The 16,588-nt window shown below is 39.1% G+C and overlaps 2 protein-coding genes across 2 annotated transcripts; one reads left to right on the top strand and one right to left on the bottom strand.

Moving 5' to 3' along the window:
• Positions 1-1,736: 1,736 nt before the first annotated feature.
• On the top strand, positions 1,737-9,574 carry pnn (pinin, desmosome associated protein). The gene is made up of 9 exons (XM_038272531.1): positions 1,737-1,895; positions 2,309-2,386; positions 2,952-3,023; positions 4,902-4,977; positions 5,100-5,194; positions 6,425-6,500; positions 6,598-6,753; positions 6,842-6,980; positions 7,913-9,574. Exons 1-9 carry the CDS (start codon positions 1,783-1,785, stop codon positions 9,103-9,105), a joined length of 1,998 nt encoding a protein of 665 aa, XP_038128459.1. The 5' UTR covers positions 1,737-1,782; the 3' UTR covers positions 9,106-9,574.
• Positions 9,575-10,727: 1,153 nt separating this feature from the next.
• On the bottom strand, positions 10,728-15,744 carry gemin2 (gem (nuclear organelle) associated protein 2). The gene is made up of 10 exons (XM_038272542.1): positions 15,494-15,744; positions 15,309-15,390; positions 13,319-13,408; positions 13,137-13,196; positions 12,924-13,043; positions 11,705-11,749; positions 11,560-11,628; positions 11,255-11,365; positions 11,038-11,096; positions 10,728-10,876 (listed from the first exon to the last, which is right to left on the bottom strand). Exons 1-10 carry the CDS (start codon positions 15,613-15,615, stop codon positions 10,837-10,839), a joined length of 798 nt encoding a protein of 265 aa, XP_038128470.1. The 5' UTR covers positions 15,616-15,744; the 3' UTR covers positions 10,728-10,836.
• Between the last annotated feature and the right edge of the window lie 844 nt (positions 15,745-16,588).

Genomic DNA, 16,588 nt, shown 5'->3' with positions numbered 1-16,588 from the left:
GCCAGTGGTAATTGGAGCACTGGGGGCTGTGACCCCCAAACTGGGAGAGTGGCTTCAGCAGATTCCAGGTAAAACATCAGAGGTCTCTGTCCAGAAGAGTGCAGTCCTAGGAACAGTTAAGATACTGCGCAGAACCCTCAAACTCCCAGGCCTCTGGTAGAGGACCCGAGCTTGAGGATGACACATACTACCCCACGAGAGGTGAGAAAATAGTTTATATATATATATATATATATATTTTTTTTTTTTTTTTTTTTTTTTTTTTTTACAGTTGATCTAAAACAAATTAAACAAATTATTAAAATCTTTTTTTTTAAGATTTGAATACACGTGTTTAAATTTGTTTTGCACCATTCCACCTTCTTGAATGGAAGACATTTTTGATGTGCAACTCACAGAACACAATTTGTGTACTTGTACTACAGAATTTCAAGAGGTGTAACTTTTTTTGTAATTGTGACAGATTAAAAAATATACAATTACAAAACACCAAAGTTACAATGCACAAATAGTTTTGCAACAATAGTTCTGGACCATTTGGAGCAGAACTGAGAATTTAAGAGGTTTTTTATGTGTAACTTGTAGATCAGAATTTGTGTACTTGTACTTAAAATTTGGTGTAAAAAAATTGTAGTTGTGATTTTTTTTATTTTTTATTCTACAGATACAAAACATAGAATGTAACTCTCCCTACAACTTCAAATTCACACTTACAATGCACAAATAGTTTTGAAACAAACTAACCTTCATAGAGGAGGCCTATCCTTTCTTTGCCTGTAACAATGGCAGCTATATTTGCTGTTATAAGTGGGTAAAAAGTAGTTGAGAAAATCCACTTGAAAAACATCTGTGCAGTCAGTTCAACGAGATTACGATCCTGCATTCAAATATTATTTCTCTGTCGGAGCCGCTCAGACCCGAGTACACATGCGGTGAACTGTCACTGGGAATCCCTTTCAACGGGAGCTCCTGGCCCGGTCTCCTCTTTGCAGGGGCTGGAATGCGTTTTTTTTCGTGTACGTAATCCAAACTGAATAACCAGCATAATAAAAGCGAACATATTTTGCCAGCAGGTTTTGACATTTTAAGTTAATTTATGTGTTAATAAATCATTTCAGAGGAGGGATCATAGTGATCTGCATCACTGTGTCAGTCTCCCTGCCAGCTCCCAGATCAGCTTCTGTGAGTGGTTGATGTGGTGCGTCGAGCAGCAAAACTTCAATTTTTCCAACTCCAGCAGCTGCTGCCTCTGCTGCTTGCGGTCTGCAAGCATTAGTGTACTTCAGAGTTAGTGTACTTCTTACAGATTTTTTTTATTTTCATATTTATCAAAACAAGACCGAGCATAACTCGGTAGAAAAAAAAACAACTGTAATTTTGGTGGGACTAAGACTAAATGGGGGGGGGGGGGTTGCAGTCACTACTTCAATAGTAAATGTTAGAAAACAAGAAATAACCATCAATTAGAGCCAAAATCTTCTGCTTTCTTGATTGTACACAGACAACATTTACACTTTGTAACATAAACGAAAGCTCTCTGGTGTACATAAACAATTGTACGGATATGATGAGAGCACTTAAATGATTGTTTATTTTATTTTTTAAAGCAGCTTCCAACAAAATGCAGTTTTTTTTTTTCTAAAAAGCAGGTTTTTTTTTGCAATTCTAAGCAGCAGGGTGCGACGGAGCGCAAGATCCAGTTGTTACTTTAAACAGCAGAAGAAGAAGAGGCCACCGAACCTGAAGAAAAGCACGCGTGATTCGCGCTAACTGGAAAGCAAGATGGCGGTGGCTGTGCGGAGCTTGCAGGACCAGCTCGAAAAAGCCAAAGAAAGCTTGAAAAATGTGGACGATAATATTCGTAAACTGACTGGACGGGACCCCAATGAGTCACGGTACGCGGGTGATAAACACATGGATTTGCTTTATTCGATTAACGGGTGTTATTGAGGCTCCTAATTTTTCGGCGGTGTGTGCTAACTTCATTAGCAGGAGGGGGTAGTCACTCTGCTGGAAGCAATAACCTCCCTCTGTTTTCGACATGCCAATTGTAACTGTACTCAATATAATTTAGTTAATATAAACATTATCTGTTAACAGTATATTTTTTGTATTATAATAAGAGCAGAACAGAGTAGGCTTACTCCGCTCATAGCAGTCAATCATCTGAATGTCACCTCCCTGTTTGGTATCGCAGATTTGTTCCCCTCTCAGTGAAGGAGTGGAGCAGTACTTATTCATTCCTCTCTGGTTGGTGTTATCTTGCAGTGGTGATTCTGTTGACGCTCTGTTTTTCCCTTGTTTACAGACCGGGTCAGCTCCGTCGGCTCAGCGGCCCCATGGCAGGCCTAGGAGGAGGTAGAGGCAGAGGAATCAATCTCCTCAGGTAATGATGGAGGCGATCACATTTAGAATTCAACTGAAGGAGGAGGGGGATAACATTTCAGATGATGCCTTCCTTATTTTTATCGCTGGGGAATACTAATATAATTTAAATTATAAATTGATAGTTCCAATGCCACAGCTTCTGCATTAAATTGAATGAGAAAAAAAACAGCTTACTGATTTTACATACTCCATTTTTTCTTCTTTTAATTCAAGCCTCATTTATGCAGGGTTGAAAATAAGCTACAGTGTTTTCAAGCAGGCAATTTGTCCCAAAGATCTTTTTTTATTATTATTCTAAGCAGAAATTATTTAAAATGGTTAACATTTGTAATCACATGCTACAAAAAATGCACTTAGTCTATGAATATCTCATGTTTGAGTTCACTGTACAAACGTAAGGTCTGCATCCTAAAGTTTAGACGTCAAAGTGTGACTGCAAAGAACAATGCTGCCTTCTCTAAATTGAATTGAACAAAACTGGTTTAAGTTTAGTAAAATAACAAGACAGTAGTTTTTATTTCTCCTAAACATCACCTCTTCATTGTTCCTAATATTTTGTCTAGACGCAGTCTCTCTGATATGGGAAGTGGTGGCCCCCCTGCCAAACAAAGGGACATCGAGGGAGCTCTGCTGAGGTGAGATCTTCTTTGGCATTTAGCGTTAAGACCAACATACTCATTTCAGACTTGATACCTCAGGTGTGCAAAAAAGCGTGGAGATCAGATATTCTTTGGATGAATTAAAGACTTTATTCGAAACAAAAAGTTAAGATAAGTTTTATTTGTACATGTTTATATATTGATCAACTGTTAAAAGTAGTCTGACCCTTCCCCCTATTATAAACTTTAGTTTGAAAACGGGACTAGTGGATATCCAGGTTTTGCTAGTTCTCTGGACATGCACTAGTCAGGATTTTGGGAGTCGAGAGCAGATTACAAACTCAACATCTGCTGATCACAGCACCAGATCCATTAATCCTTAGACTGCTGTCTCATGTATGTTGACATTCTACAATTTAGAATCAATATTACCAGATGAGAAAGTATCATGAACTGACCTTAGTTTTGGTGGAGGAGGCAGCAGAGACTAGCTTTTTTTTTTTTATCACAATGAAAGAGCTTTTTAAAAAAAAACTGTTTTACTTTAGCCATACCATACCAACTTTATTTATGAAGCACTTTATGCACCGGACAGGACCAAAGTGCTGTACATGATCATAAAATACAATAAAATTATAAAATAAAAAAATAAAAATAAATAAAAAATGAGCGTAAAATACAAATTGGTATACAAAGTAAAACCTCTCAAATTGTGCCAAAAGCCAAGGAGAAAAGATGAGTCTTAAGAAGGGACTTAAAAACAGCAAGAGAAGAGGCCTGTCTTATGCTCAGAGGCAGATCATTCCACAGCTTAGGAGCTGCCACAGAAAAAGCACGGTCTCCTCTGAGCTTGCATTTTGTCTTTGAGACCCTCAGAAGCAGCTGATCAGCTGACCTCAGGGAACGGGAGGGTGTATAAGAAGGCAACAGCTCAGACAGATAAGGGGCAAGGCCATTAAGAGTTTTAAAAACAAAAGAATAAAAAAAAAACCCATAGAAGAACTGTTTAATTATCCTATGTCAAGCATCAACATTGACCAGCAGTCGCCTTCTCTTCCCCTCTCTGGTGCCGCCTGCCCATAGGCTCATCTGTTCCCCTGTTGTCATTCTACCACCTACAGAGTTAGGATCTAGAGGTTGACCTCGGCTAGGCATAGTCTCTTGGTGCTCATCCTCTTATTCAATCTGCTGTGCTCCTTGGATCCTCCACAGTTGGCCCAGCTATCCTCGGTCAGCTGTAGCCTTTCCTCGTCCCGGTGCCGTTTCCCCCTGGTGGACTTGGCCAAACTTTCACTTTGCTCCTCTGCGCTTTGCACCATAACTCTGCTGACTGTCAGTTGTGGTGCTCTTTCAGCTGCCGTTCTTAGACTGATTCCCCAATGCTACTGTCTGTGCTCAGGATGCGGTCTCCTCTTCCCTCTGTTGTCTGGGTGATTTGTTCCCATGTTTTGATGGTCTTTTGTTTCCAAAATAGTCTTATTTTATTTATTGCTTATAAAATGAAATGAAAGTTGTCACCAGCATGTTGTCTTGCTATAGGAATTCAAATGGAACTGAACCAAAAGATATTGATTTGAATTCCCGGATATTTTTATTTATTTATTTTTTTTTTACAGGGGTACAATTGACCGGGTTTCATGGCCTTTTGTAGCTGCTTTCATTCGTCTAATTTTTTTTACACATGGATTTGTGTATGGATTCCTGAGGTTATGTGTGGACTGGGTGAATTGCTGCTGATCTCTTTAGGAATATATTACAAAAGAGTCTAATTTTAACCTACTGTAAATCTTAGATTTGTTGTTTTGAATATTTGCTGTCATATAATTCAGGTGAAGATCTTAAGTTTTCTGTTATGTTTTGGTAAATCCTAGCTGTAGGTCTGTATCTTTTTTTTAATGGTACTTTTCTGTGCAGGCTGGCAGGTGATCAGAGGGCCAGGAGAGACGTGCGTCACGATAGTGACGCCGAGGATGATGACGATGTCAAAAAAGTAAGATGTGACATTTGTTTTAGTTTTACTTCACTCGATAAATATCTCTTCCATGTGTTTTTTTCTAACTTAAAAATAGCTGGCTTGCATTTAGTCTTTTTTTTTTTCTTCCCCATCCTCAGCCGGCGTTGCAGTCGTCTGTTGTAGCTACCTCTAAAGAGAGAACACGCCGGGACCTCATCCAGGACCAAACCATGGATGAGAAGGGCAAACAGAGGTAACGGCTCTAACACCAGGGGAAAAAATGAAAAAATCTGCACCACCTGAGGCCTGTACCACAAAGCAGGATTACTGGGTTAGCAGGACAACTTTAGGTTTAACCCTGACTTCTCGGTACCACAAAGCTGGATTCATTTTTAGTGAGGCTAATTACCATGGTAAGCTACTCTGATTCTGCTGCCATCAGCTGTTCAGAAAACGATTACATGACCTTCCATTGAAGACCCAATTTAATTAGGAGCACAAAAAAGAGCTTAAACAAAATATTACAATAGAATAATTCAAAAACCAACAGTACTCTTGACAAATTAAATGGTTTTTAAAATGTTTTTTTTTTTCCTTCACTTTTACATACCGGCCTTTCGCTATTCTGTATTAGTTTTCTCCTGTATAACCTCTGGTATTCTCTTACTTGTATAATTGATATATGAAGCTTTAAAAAAAGAAAACAATGAGCGCTCAAACTGATTGTACAACAGACTGCTCTAACAGCATAAATGAGAAGGGTAAATGTTGTACTGAAGCATACTCAATGGGGTACAGATGGTTAGACTGCCAATTTAAAAAAAAAAAAAGTTGATGCGTCAGGATGGTTTCTCTCAGATGAACCACATTAATATGTAATTGCGTCTCTGACTTCCAACTTTATTGGAGTTCTTACATTATTGAATTAAAATCCAACTAACTAGATGACATGTTTTCCTTTTTAATCTTTTTTCCAAGTCCTCTCCACTTCCGATGGGTTTAAGCTGGGGGCATGAGATGCGATAAATATGGAGTACAGTGATTTGGATGCATTGCTGTGTTAAATTAAAGCAATGTTTAATTTGTGCATTTATGTAGACAGCAATCCTTTGATTTGGTCTCTTTTCATGCCGCCACCTGCTGTTTTTTTTTTTTTTTTTTTTTTTTTTTTTCTCCCCTCGTATTTATGGAAGATGGGTTTTTCTTCTGCACTGGAGAAATGCGGCACATTCTCCCTGCTGTGCTCATGATTGTGATTGGTCTGCTACCTCTAAACCACCCTTTATACATGCACATACACAAAACGGTCACAGCTGGCTTGAGTCAGCCAGTTGATAACCAGCCTAGTGGTGCTGCTGATCCTGAATGCCTTTGTTGTGGATTGTTTAGACTGGGACAGATCCTGCTAGGTTCAGTTCACTTTGTGGTACAAGCCTTAGGACTTGTAAAAGGCATATATTCACCATTTTGATCTACATGTCAGGAACCGGCGCATGTTTGGCCTACTCATGGGGACGCTGCAGAAATTCAAACAAGAATCGAACGTCTCTTCTGAGAAGGTGAGAATGTAATGCCCCATCATGAGAATACCCCCATCCAGAGGGTGTGTTTACCAGAACTTGCTCTTTTACTTGTTATATTCTGTCTAAATCACAGCTAAAGCGACGTTCAGAGATTGAGCAGAAGCTCGAGGTTCAAGCTGAGGCTGAGAGGAAAAAGGTTGAGAATGAAAAGAGAGAACTGTTTGAGGAAAGGAGAGCCAAGCAGACAGAGCTGAGACTGCTGGAACAGAAAGTAGAATTAGCTCAGCTGGTAAGAAAATATTTCTTTTTAAATGATGTACATTTTATCTAAACAAACTGTGTGAATTTCATATAATTTATTCTGTCTCCAACCATAGCAAGAGGAGTGGAACTGCCATAATAATCATTTGGTGAAATATATCCGCACTAAAACCAGGCCTCATATTTTCTACCGGCCTGGGAAGATGTGTTCCGCCACGCAGAAACTCCTCGAAGAATCCACCAAGAAACTTAATGGTCAGTGGCTTTCTTTCCTGAATGTCCCCCTCTAAAGTTTGAATCTCAACATAGTTTGTTCATGGAACACAACCCTGGAAGAACTGGTGGTAATCTCTAAACTCTGAACCCAGCCATGGGGGTTTCTTATCTAGCAGCAGGTGGTGGGAAGAGGACTGTCCAAAAGCTTTGCTCTGTATGTCTGGGAGTATGTCAAGAAATAGGGCTAGAACCAAAAAAAGCCTAATGTAACATATTTGGAGCTGATTCTACCTACTGTGACCACTACTATAAAACAAGTATACTCTGTAGTATGACTCCCACAATGGCTCACTTTTTTAGTGCAGTGTTCTCTGTAAAAGTGTGGAGAGCACCTGACTGCTACTAGTACATAAGAGATTTGGATCCATTTCAAATACTACTCTTTTGCCTACTAGGAATTGGGACTGGGCAGTTAATTACATTACATTTGTAATTTATCTGCAGTTTAGCAAAACATAATTTTCAAATAATGGAGGCACTCCGTTTTAGTCATGATACATCTAATGCATAAGAAACATTTCTCCCTCTAGCCCTAAAGCCCTCATTGGGCTTCTGTTGCTCAGAGGGATGTTGATTCATCACTTAAGTCCTAGATGTCTCCTCATAACTGATAAACTAGCTGACTCTGTAACACAACCAGCTGCAAACATTTTGGGGTTTCTTTGTTGTGGTTGTAAAATAAAAAAAAAGGCTAGTTTTTGATGCTATTATATGCTATTTATCATTTTCAATTCTAAAATTTAAGGAAAATCAGATTTAGTTGGTAAATGATCTAACCTACTTGATAATAAATGGATTAGATTTATTTTATTTTTCACTCTTTAACCTTTTTTATGGTGGTATTTAAGATATTGAAGTTTTGTTTCATTTTTATGAATGACACTGACCTATGCGCTGTTATCTCTGTCTAGGTATCTTTGAGGAAAGGCGTGAGGCGTTTGCCGAGCATTTGAGTAAGATGGAGGCACGTCCCCGGCGACAGCAGAATCGCGAACAGGATGGCAGCTCAGCCTCAAGGATGGACCGCCCGGCGGAGGGTAAGCCAGCAGGTCAGATAGAGAAGCGGACAGGTAAAAGGGGGGAGTCTAGGAGGGATGAAGAGGAAGAAGAGGATGAGGAAGATGAGGAGGAAAAGGATAAGGAAGGTGATGGAAAGGAAATGGGAGGGAGAGAGGGTGAAGAGAAGGAGGAAGGAGAAGAGGGGTTAAATAAAATGGAAGAAGTGGAGGAGGAAGCAATGGAGGTTAGTGAGGAGGGAAGCAAGGAGATAGGTGAGGAGGACCAGAAGGGGAGAAAGGAATCAAGTCCAGAGTCTGAGGAGAATGAGGTAGAAGAGAAGGAGGATGGGGGGCGGCAGGAAGAGATAGAAATAGACAGGACGCAGGAGTCCACAGAGATCCAAGAGGAAAAGACTCCAGATGTTCAGAGCTCTAAAGCAGCCGTAAGCAGCCAAAAGACCCCGGACAGAAGTGATCTGCCCTCTGAGAGCCTCGCTCCCCAGGAACCAGCAGAGCAGTCCCCTGTGACGGAGGCTGCCCCTAAAACCCAAGAACCCCAAAGGGCCTCCATCACCCCTAATCAGGATGTAGCCAGCCCCGCGCAGGAGAACAGCGAGTTGCAGTCCAGCCTTCAGGAGTCCACAGTGGAGAGAAAATCCGAGGAGAACGAGGTCCTCCAAAAGCTGCCCGATTCCAAGGAGACCCCAGTACCTGCTCTGACAAAGGAGGACGACCAAGTCAGAGGGAGAAAGAAGGAAAAAGAAGTGAGGAAACGTCGCAGCCGTAGCAACAGTTCCTCCTCCTCTTCATCTGGGTCATCCTCCAGCGGTAGCTCATCTTCATCCTCAGGATCCAGCAGATCCTCGTCGTCATCGTCATCCTCCTCCTCCTCATCGTCCAACAGCAGCAGCCGGAGCCGTGACGGCGGCAAGCGAAAGAGGAGGCCGTCGGATAGAAGCAGAGACAAGAAGAAAGAGGAGAGGGGTCAACAAAAGTCAGGAAGAGGAGACTCGAAGAGGAGGAGGAGGAGCGAGGAAAAGAAGGGCAGGCCTTCTCGGAGTGATAGGGAGCAAAAAGATAGAGACAGGAAGGACAAGAGACGCTGATGTTGAAAAAAGGTGACTTAATCTGCTACGTTCATTGTGATTACGGTTTTAATGCATTTTTCACTAAAATCACCAATTTTTTTTTTTTATTGTAAGTTTTAAGTCAGCTTAAAACATTAAAAAATGTCTTATAGGCCACATTGTTTGTTAGTAGCCAGTTTAAAATATGTGGAAAACTTATTTCTGTCCCTTTTTCCTCCTGATCGACTGTCACTGCAAATGTGTCCGATTTGAAATGGTTCGTCATTTTTAATTTGGCGTGATATTTAGGTAGTAAGAGACTCCGTGGGGCTAAAAGGAGCTTCTTTCTATAACAGCACAGCTGATTTGTTTTGGTAGGAATGATTCGGATTTGGTTCCGTTGAGGTCGTTGCAACTTGGTTAATTCTCATTGACACCATGTGTGCTTTTTATCCAGCTGTTTGGATTCTCAATTTTTTTTTGTTTTGTTTTTTTTTTTTTTACTTCATGATCTGCTCAAAATAAAGTTTTAAAGGGGAACATTTTCAGTTGTCTTTATTTTGAATGAACTCCCACATCTGTGGCATCACTGATCAATATTCAGTTTGTTGCCAATGCAAATGAGTTTACTACAACCCTTAAACTTTTTAGTAAAGATGTCAACAGTGTGAGTTTTGTCAGAAAGCTTAAAAGTCCAATGTACACTTGATAACTGACTTGGAAATCAAATAAAGCTCAAAATGAATTGTTCTTGTAGGGAGATCAAGTGTTCAGTCCTGTTTCCTGACCTTAAAGTATTATGAATGCCACCTGGGGCTTAATTTGAGTTGGAAAAATTGGTAAAGACACTTAAACCAAAGTGTGAAATGCATAACCGGTTACCATAAATGCAGGCAAGTAGGAATCTTATTGATTAGTGTAGGGGCCTCTGGACATTCCTGATGCATAGGAGCTAGATGATTTGAAACAACCCTAAGTAAGATTTATTCATGCGTATTGTTCATGTGAAAGTACACACCCTAGTTTGTTTTAGAATGCAGATTATCAGCCGTTCTCTGCGTTTTTGTAGATGTTTTCTGGAAGGCTGTAGTCCAAATTATTACAAGTCATCCATGTGTGTTTGTCAGGTAATATGGAGAAGGCTAAATGCTTTTCAGATTGGCTCATGGCAGTCTGGAGTTCCTTTTCTACCTACTAAGTTGTTTTAATTGTTGACCCTGTGAAGGAAAATTATCTAGGAGCCATAATGACCAATTCAGAATCGGTGCATGTGTTAAAGAAAGCAAGAATTCATATTTGGTGTTCTTACCATCCAGTCTGAGTTGGATAAATTTGGAGAAAAAAAAGCATGAGACGTCCGGTCATAATTAAAAGGCGTTTAGTGTTCAGTTGGGCTCAGTATAAATGTAAGCCCAACTTTTCGGGTTTTAAAACGGGAAATTTCTCCCCCCCCCCCATCTGCTAAACAATTGCCATCATTAAACATTTCACAATTTACATAAAAATCTAGACACTTGATGGTGTCAGAAAAAGACATTTAAAACAAAAAAAAGTATGCCACAAGACTGCATCTTATAAATCCTTTTATTTTAGAATCTTTTCTGAATTCACTTGCACATTGCTGGTCATGTAACTGGTTTTGATTGAAACATGTTTCAGCCTTTGAATGTTCTTCTGTAGACTCTGGTTGGATAATGAGTAAAACGTCTTCTGATCCATTTTGCACATGTGGTCTTGAGGGTAAAATCAGTCAACAGTTCGGCTTTTATCTCACTCTGGACGGTCTGCAAGATCAACCTGCTCAAAGTATCTGCAGGTAAAAAAAAAAGGAAGAGCTCATAATGCAAAGGACAAATCTTAACCCTAAGAAGAAGTCATGTTTAAAACCACAAACTGTTTTTTCCTGTCTGTATTTTACTTCATATTGTACTTTTAAATATGTTATGCATGGTAGAGGTTGTTTTGAGTCACCTTGCAACTAGACAGATAAGCAGGTTGAGAGCAGGCAGGTTTTCATCGTCCTGGCTGTTCTGTTGAACAATAGAAGCAAAGAGGGGGTGAGTAATATCTAAGATTAAAACATTTATGGAAAGCATAAAACAAATAGGAAGATGTCCATATATAAAGGGAATGAATATGACTGAAACTTTCAGCTTTGCAGCTATAAACCTGTAGATCAGCAGCCTACCATTGTGCTCCGAAGCTGGGCGCATCTCCTAGCCAGCTGTCTAATGGAGGAGTGAGCCTCAGGCAGCAGGGGCTTCTCCAAGCAGGCCAAAAGAGCATACAACCAACGGCCCTATTGATGGGTTAAAAAATTAAAACTTTGTTGTAATGCAGGAGATGCGAAACCATATAAGACAATTTGGGAGCTGAGTGAGCAGATGATGTGGAGGTTTATGGTTACATGCCTATAAAACTAGAACTGCAGTAGTTAACGTGGCGTCATCGACCAGCTGAGAAAGCCCGGAGTGAAAAGTTTGTCAAACTCACCAGCTGTGGGACAAATTCTCTTTCTTCAAACCAACTGATTAGGATGTCCAGCAGCATCAGTACTGTGGACTGAAGATACACAGAGCCAAAAAAATAAACCAACAGTTAAAAAGCAGGAATCTGGGGTGACGAGCACAAAACTTACCTGATTGAATCTGCTAATGATGCTTAGCAAGGGAGGAAATCCAACCTGAACACAAACATAATTAGTAAATTGATATCCTATGTTCTCATTAAATTAAAAGAGCATTCCCACCACAAGTCTCTATAATATCCTTAAAGGTATAGTGGAGGATTTTCACAATTTTCCGAAAAGCTGCGCCCACTCCCGGAATGTACGGGGACGCAATGATAAGACGATCGCTCGGATGGATCTCATCTGACCCATATTTATATATAAAGCTTCCCCGCAAATAACACTACTGGTACATTAAATATAGAGCCTGCTTGTATGCGTTTGTGTGCTGCAGTGGAAATTTGGACATGTTTGTAGGGTAAATAAGGATCTGTGGCCACCCTATTACTAATAACGATGCAAATCACAAAATAAATAAACTTAACTTCCATGAAAAGTTACAATATAGAGGTAGATAATTTTATTAGCGGTTATGTGAAATGGTTTTCTCCAAATAGCATACCAAGCTTTTGAGTAGAAACTTTGCAACCGAGAAATCAGTGGGAAGCCCGACCTGTGATTTCAGTGTACACCATCAAGGGAAAGAATCTCCCAAAAAACACTGGTCTTGTTTCTTTCTTCTGAGGCCTTTCTCTTCTTCTCATGCCCTTCGTAGACACTTTTTCTCTCACTAACCTCAACCATTTTCAAAGAGCCGCGGTGATAAAGGCGAGCTTCAATACCACTTATACACCTGAAAGTGTGCATGCGCAGAAAAAGATAACTGCCTGGGGATGAGCTCGTAGGACGGCTTTACGTAAACATATCACCAGCATGATTGACAATTATGAGGACCACTTATTTTGATGATCCACCCGGAAAAAGTGTTAAGGGTTAAAAATAAAAAGCTCCCAAATTTGATCAAAATCAAGTTCTTAGGTTTTACCAGTCGATTTATAGTAGAAACACTGAGGATATTAATTAAACTAAGGAGTGGTCAGGTTTAAATATGGAGTCTGGAAAAAATAGTTGCCCAAAAGACGATGATGCATAAAATAGGACATTCTAACTATGGGCATCTTTCGTTAAACCTTTGGGGAGAAGTTCTGATAGCCATTCCAGACAGTTGGATGGGATATAAAAAAAATTTCAGTTTTAGTTTAATAAATTTTAAGACCTGAAAACCACTCATTTCAAACTCTTCCTAACTGCAAATAAAGCCCAAGTCTCATGGATGAGGTTTAATAACCTTGCTGTAGTCCAGTGCTGGCTCCTGGGCTGCGTCTGTGAGACCAGATGACGAGGGACCCAGGTAAGTCGCCTCTCCTAAACAGAACCTCTTCCAACCCTCTTCATCTGTCAGCTTTGGCTGTAAAACAAAAACATTGAAAGGCTTCTAAATCGCCTTGGTGATCACCAAACTCAAACACAACACGGCATCCTGCTGTACATGTGATCTTACCATCTGTACATTGTCATCCAGAGTGTGATTACTCCAGTGTGTCCTGTTCTTAGTGATGCTCTAAACATCAAGTGGCAAGCAAAATTATACATAAACGTATAGTTTTGATGATAAATCAGTTGTTTAAAATGTGTGGATATAACCATAAGTAATAATATGCAAAAGGAAGGTTTTTTTCATACCAGCCTTACGTCCGAAAAATTACTGACTTGGTGCTGCTGCCAACTGAGGCTGGGAGAGAAGCCTACAGGAGCAGCAAGACAGCCTGCTACCTGCAAAACAACAAACATGTTCCAGCTATTTATTAAGCATCCTGCGAAATTACTCAAATGTATTTAACTTTTCCATGTTTTGTAGGGTTACATCAATAGATGTAATTAGGATTTTTATGAGAAAAACAAAACTGCATAATATGAAGTGACCAGATGAACCTCTATTAGCCAGAATAAATGTTCTTGTTTGCAGTGATGGAATGTAACAAACTACAGTTTTTTTTTATTATCTTTAACTGAGTCATTTTTTGAGGGGGTGCTTATAATTTTCACCTATAATTTTCAAGTCAAATATTGTGCTTTTTACTCCACTTCATTTGGAAGAAGCTGGTAGTTCCTTGTTCCTTTAGCCTCAGCTTAGCTTTGTAATCCGCTGTTGCTGTTTTTCTCTCTTGAAATTCAATTTCAACACACAAGACAAAAGCCCAAAGGACTGAATTTGGACAGCACTGTTTCAGAGATTTTATGATATTCTACAAATTTGGGAAACTCAGGCCCCATATTTGTAGTTTATAAATGTTATTAGGGTGTTAGTTGTTGCCATGTGGCCAACCCAGATTCAGCCTTAAAACCTCTATTCCATAGTGACAGTGTGAGCAGAAGCAAGACACTCTTGTTTGTTTTTAAATAAGAAATAAAAATCAAAATATCTGCCCCCTTGTTGCATTTTATGCTAAAGTTCTTTACAAGTGTAGAATATGTAGCAGGTAGTTCTATGCATCAACACATCAGGTGGTTTCTGGAAGTTACAAGGTTCTGTTGGGATAATTATCATTGAAGATGTGTGAGTTTATTACACCCTGGTGTGGCCGGCCTGTTGCTCGTCAGAACTGAGGTTTTAATCTAACTAGGACATTTCCTCTGTCTAAATATAAACAGTTATAATCTTCATTCTGTATGTGGCAAAGATTTGGAAATTAAATGAGATTAGCGTCCTTCAGCTAAGAACAAAGTGTAATATTTTGATAAGGCTGCAGCCATGGATGTCTACTCATCTGCTAATGTGTATGATGTAAAATATGATGATGTGGCAGAATGGAGATGTATAAAATGCCTTTTTAACTGTTAATCAGGGCCACTTCCTGGGAGGTGAGTCCAGAGGTCAACAGCTGCCTTCTGTAAACTCTAAACTTTCTCTGATCTGAGTAAGATTACAATTTATATTAGAATTGGTTGTCATGTTTCCTGGTTATTTAATACATATAAGTTGTGAAATGTTATTTAAAGAGTTTGTCCCAAGTGATCTCTATTCAGGAAAAAGAACCGGAAAGATCATCAGGGTGCAAACACAGAGCCTATCTTTAACAGTTCTTTAAAATTACTCTGAAATTTAGACAGAAAAAAAAAAATATTAGAAAAGTTCATTTGTTTTTTCGACTACTTTTAAATGCATATACTTTTGAATACTTAAGTATTTACAAATGTGAATACTTCCAATACTTTAACTTGAGTAGATGTTTGACTGAGTAACTTTTACTTATAGTTGAGTAAAACTTGACTATGAGTATTAATACTTTTACTCAAGTACTACTGTTGAGTACTTCATCCATAACTGCTTGTTTGACTTAAAAGCTACTTTACTCTTTCTCATCATCACAACATTCCCACTGTAGTACATGGTAGCGCCACCATGGGAGATCCTGTTGTCAAGCAGGACAAGGAAGATGGAGCTTGACTGGTTTTGTAAGGAACATTTTTAAAGCAGCTGTTGTGGGTGTCATAAAGTACCAGTACAATGCATGATCTTTAGTGTTTGTAACGTAGGAATATGTTATAAAGTGCTAGGAGGATGAAAGTTTGTGAAAGAGAGATGTGCCCTACTGTTTGCATCAAGTCCGGTGCATTGTGTTGTGTTTATGAATATAACCAAATTCCTGGTCCATTGTGTACATTCACTTACAGAGACGTTAACTGTTTGCTTCTTCAGTTTCTTTGGGTCGATTTTAGCAACCACCACATCAGGACACAGTGATGCCTCCAGCCTTAAATCAAGGATAAATACATGAACCGTGAGAGGCAGCAGGTGGGATTTATCCTGTGTCAGGATAGACTGGATTGAACTAAAAGGTTCTGAGCTAAACGTACTGGACCTGTCGGAGATATTCTTGGGGGTTCCTTGGTGGTCCACTAAGGTCCAGGTCTTCGGTATCTTCTCCACAGTCCACCGGCAGCAGCCTCGGCATTAACTCCTCCACGTCCGACTTCATCTTCTGACAAAAACTTTCAAAATATTACCTAATGACACAAAGTTATGGCTTTCTTCTCCTCGTTAATTTGAATAACAGGCGCCATGTTGTTTGTTGAGGCGATTGGTGATGAGGTCATTTTTGTGCGCGAGGTTGCCACGGTAACCGCCTCACTATTTTAATTCTTCTTTTTTTATGGCAACTTATTGATGCGCATTACCGCCATCTACTGGAATGGAGTGTGGTCGAAATGATTCTGTATTTCTGTCTTTTTTTTATTATATGCCTGCTATTATTGTTGTTTCGTTTGTTTGTTTTTTATGTGGCTCCGTAAAGTTATTTTAAATTATTTGTGACTTTTCCGTGAAACCAACATATTAAACTGTACACTTGAAGGGCATCTTTTTAAATGCACTATCTATTAGATCAAAGGCCTTTCCTGCTTTGGATTTTTATTAGTGCATAAGAATTTTGATATACATGTGCATATAATACTAAGCCACGCCCTCTATAAATGTTGTCTAATATATTAAAAAAATATTCAAGAAATTGGATTTAGTTAACAGTATCATTGTAATGAGCCTAAATTTATATGTTCAAAGTACTTTCATTTTAAAGGTTATGAGTTCGGAAACTACTTTTTTGTTTTAGTCTATAACATTAAATCCTACACAGATGCTTATAGTGCTTTAAAATTGTGAAAGAAAGAAAGAAAGAAAGAAAGAAAGAAAGAAAGAAAGAAAGAAAGAAAGAAAGAAAGAAAGAAAGAAAGAAAGAAAGAAAGAAAGAAAGAAAAGCTCTAAGACAGAATTTCAGTAGTCACCGATTGTGTGTTGAATTTTATAAATTCCAACTTCTGACGAGGACGGGAATGCACCACAACTTTCACAATTTTTGAAGTCCACACAATGAAAACAAAGATACTAACATACAAATATTTGATTATTTTGAATACAGTCAAATATACAAAAATAATCCTAGATCTTGGTTTGAA

This window comes from Cyprinodon tularosa, unplaced genomic scaffold (genome assembly GCF_016077235.1).
Source record: "Cyprinodon tularosa strain WSP-4 unplaced genomic scaffold, ASM1607723v1 ctg120, whole genome shotgun sequence".
Classification (NCBI taxonomy): Eukaryota; Metazoa; Chordata; class Actinopteri; order Cyprinodontiformes; family Cyprinodontidae; genus Cyprinodon; species Cyprinodon tularosa.
This window is presented reverse-complemented; position numbering and strand designations above follow the sequence as displayed.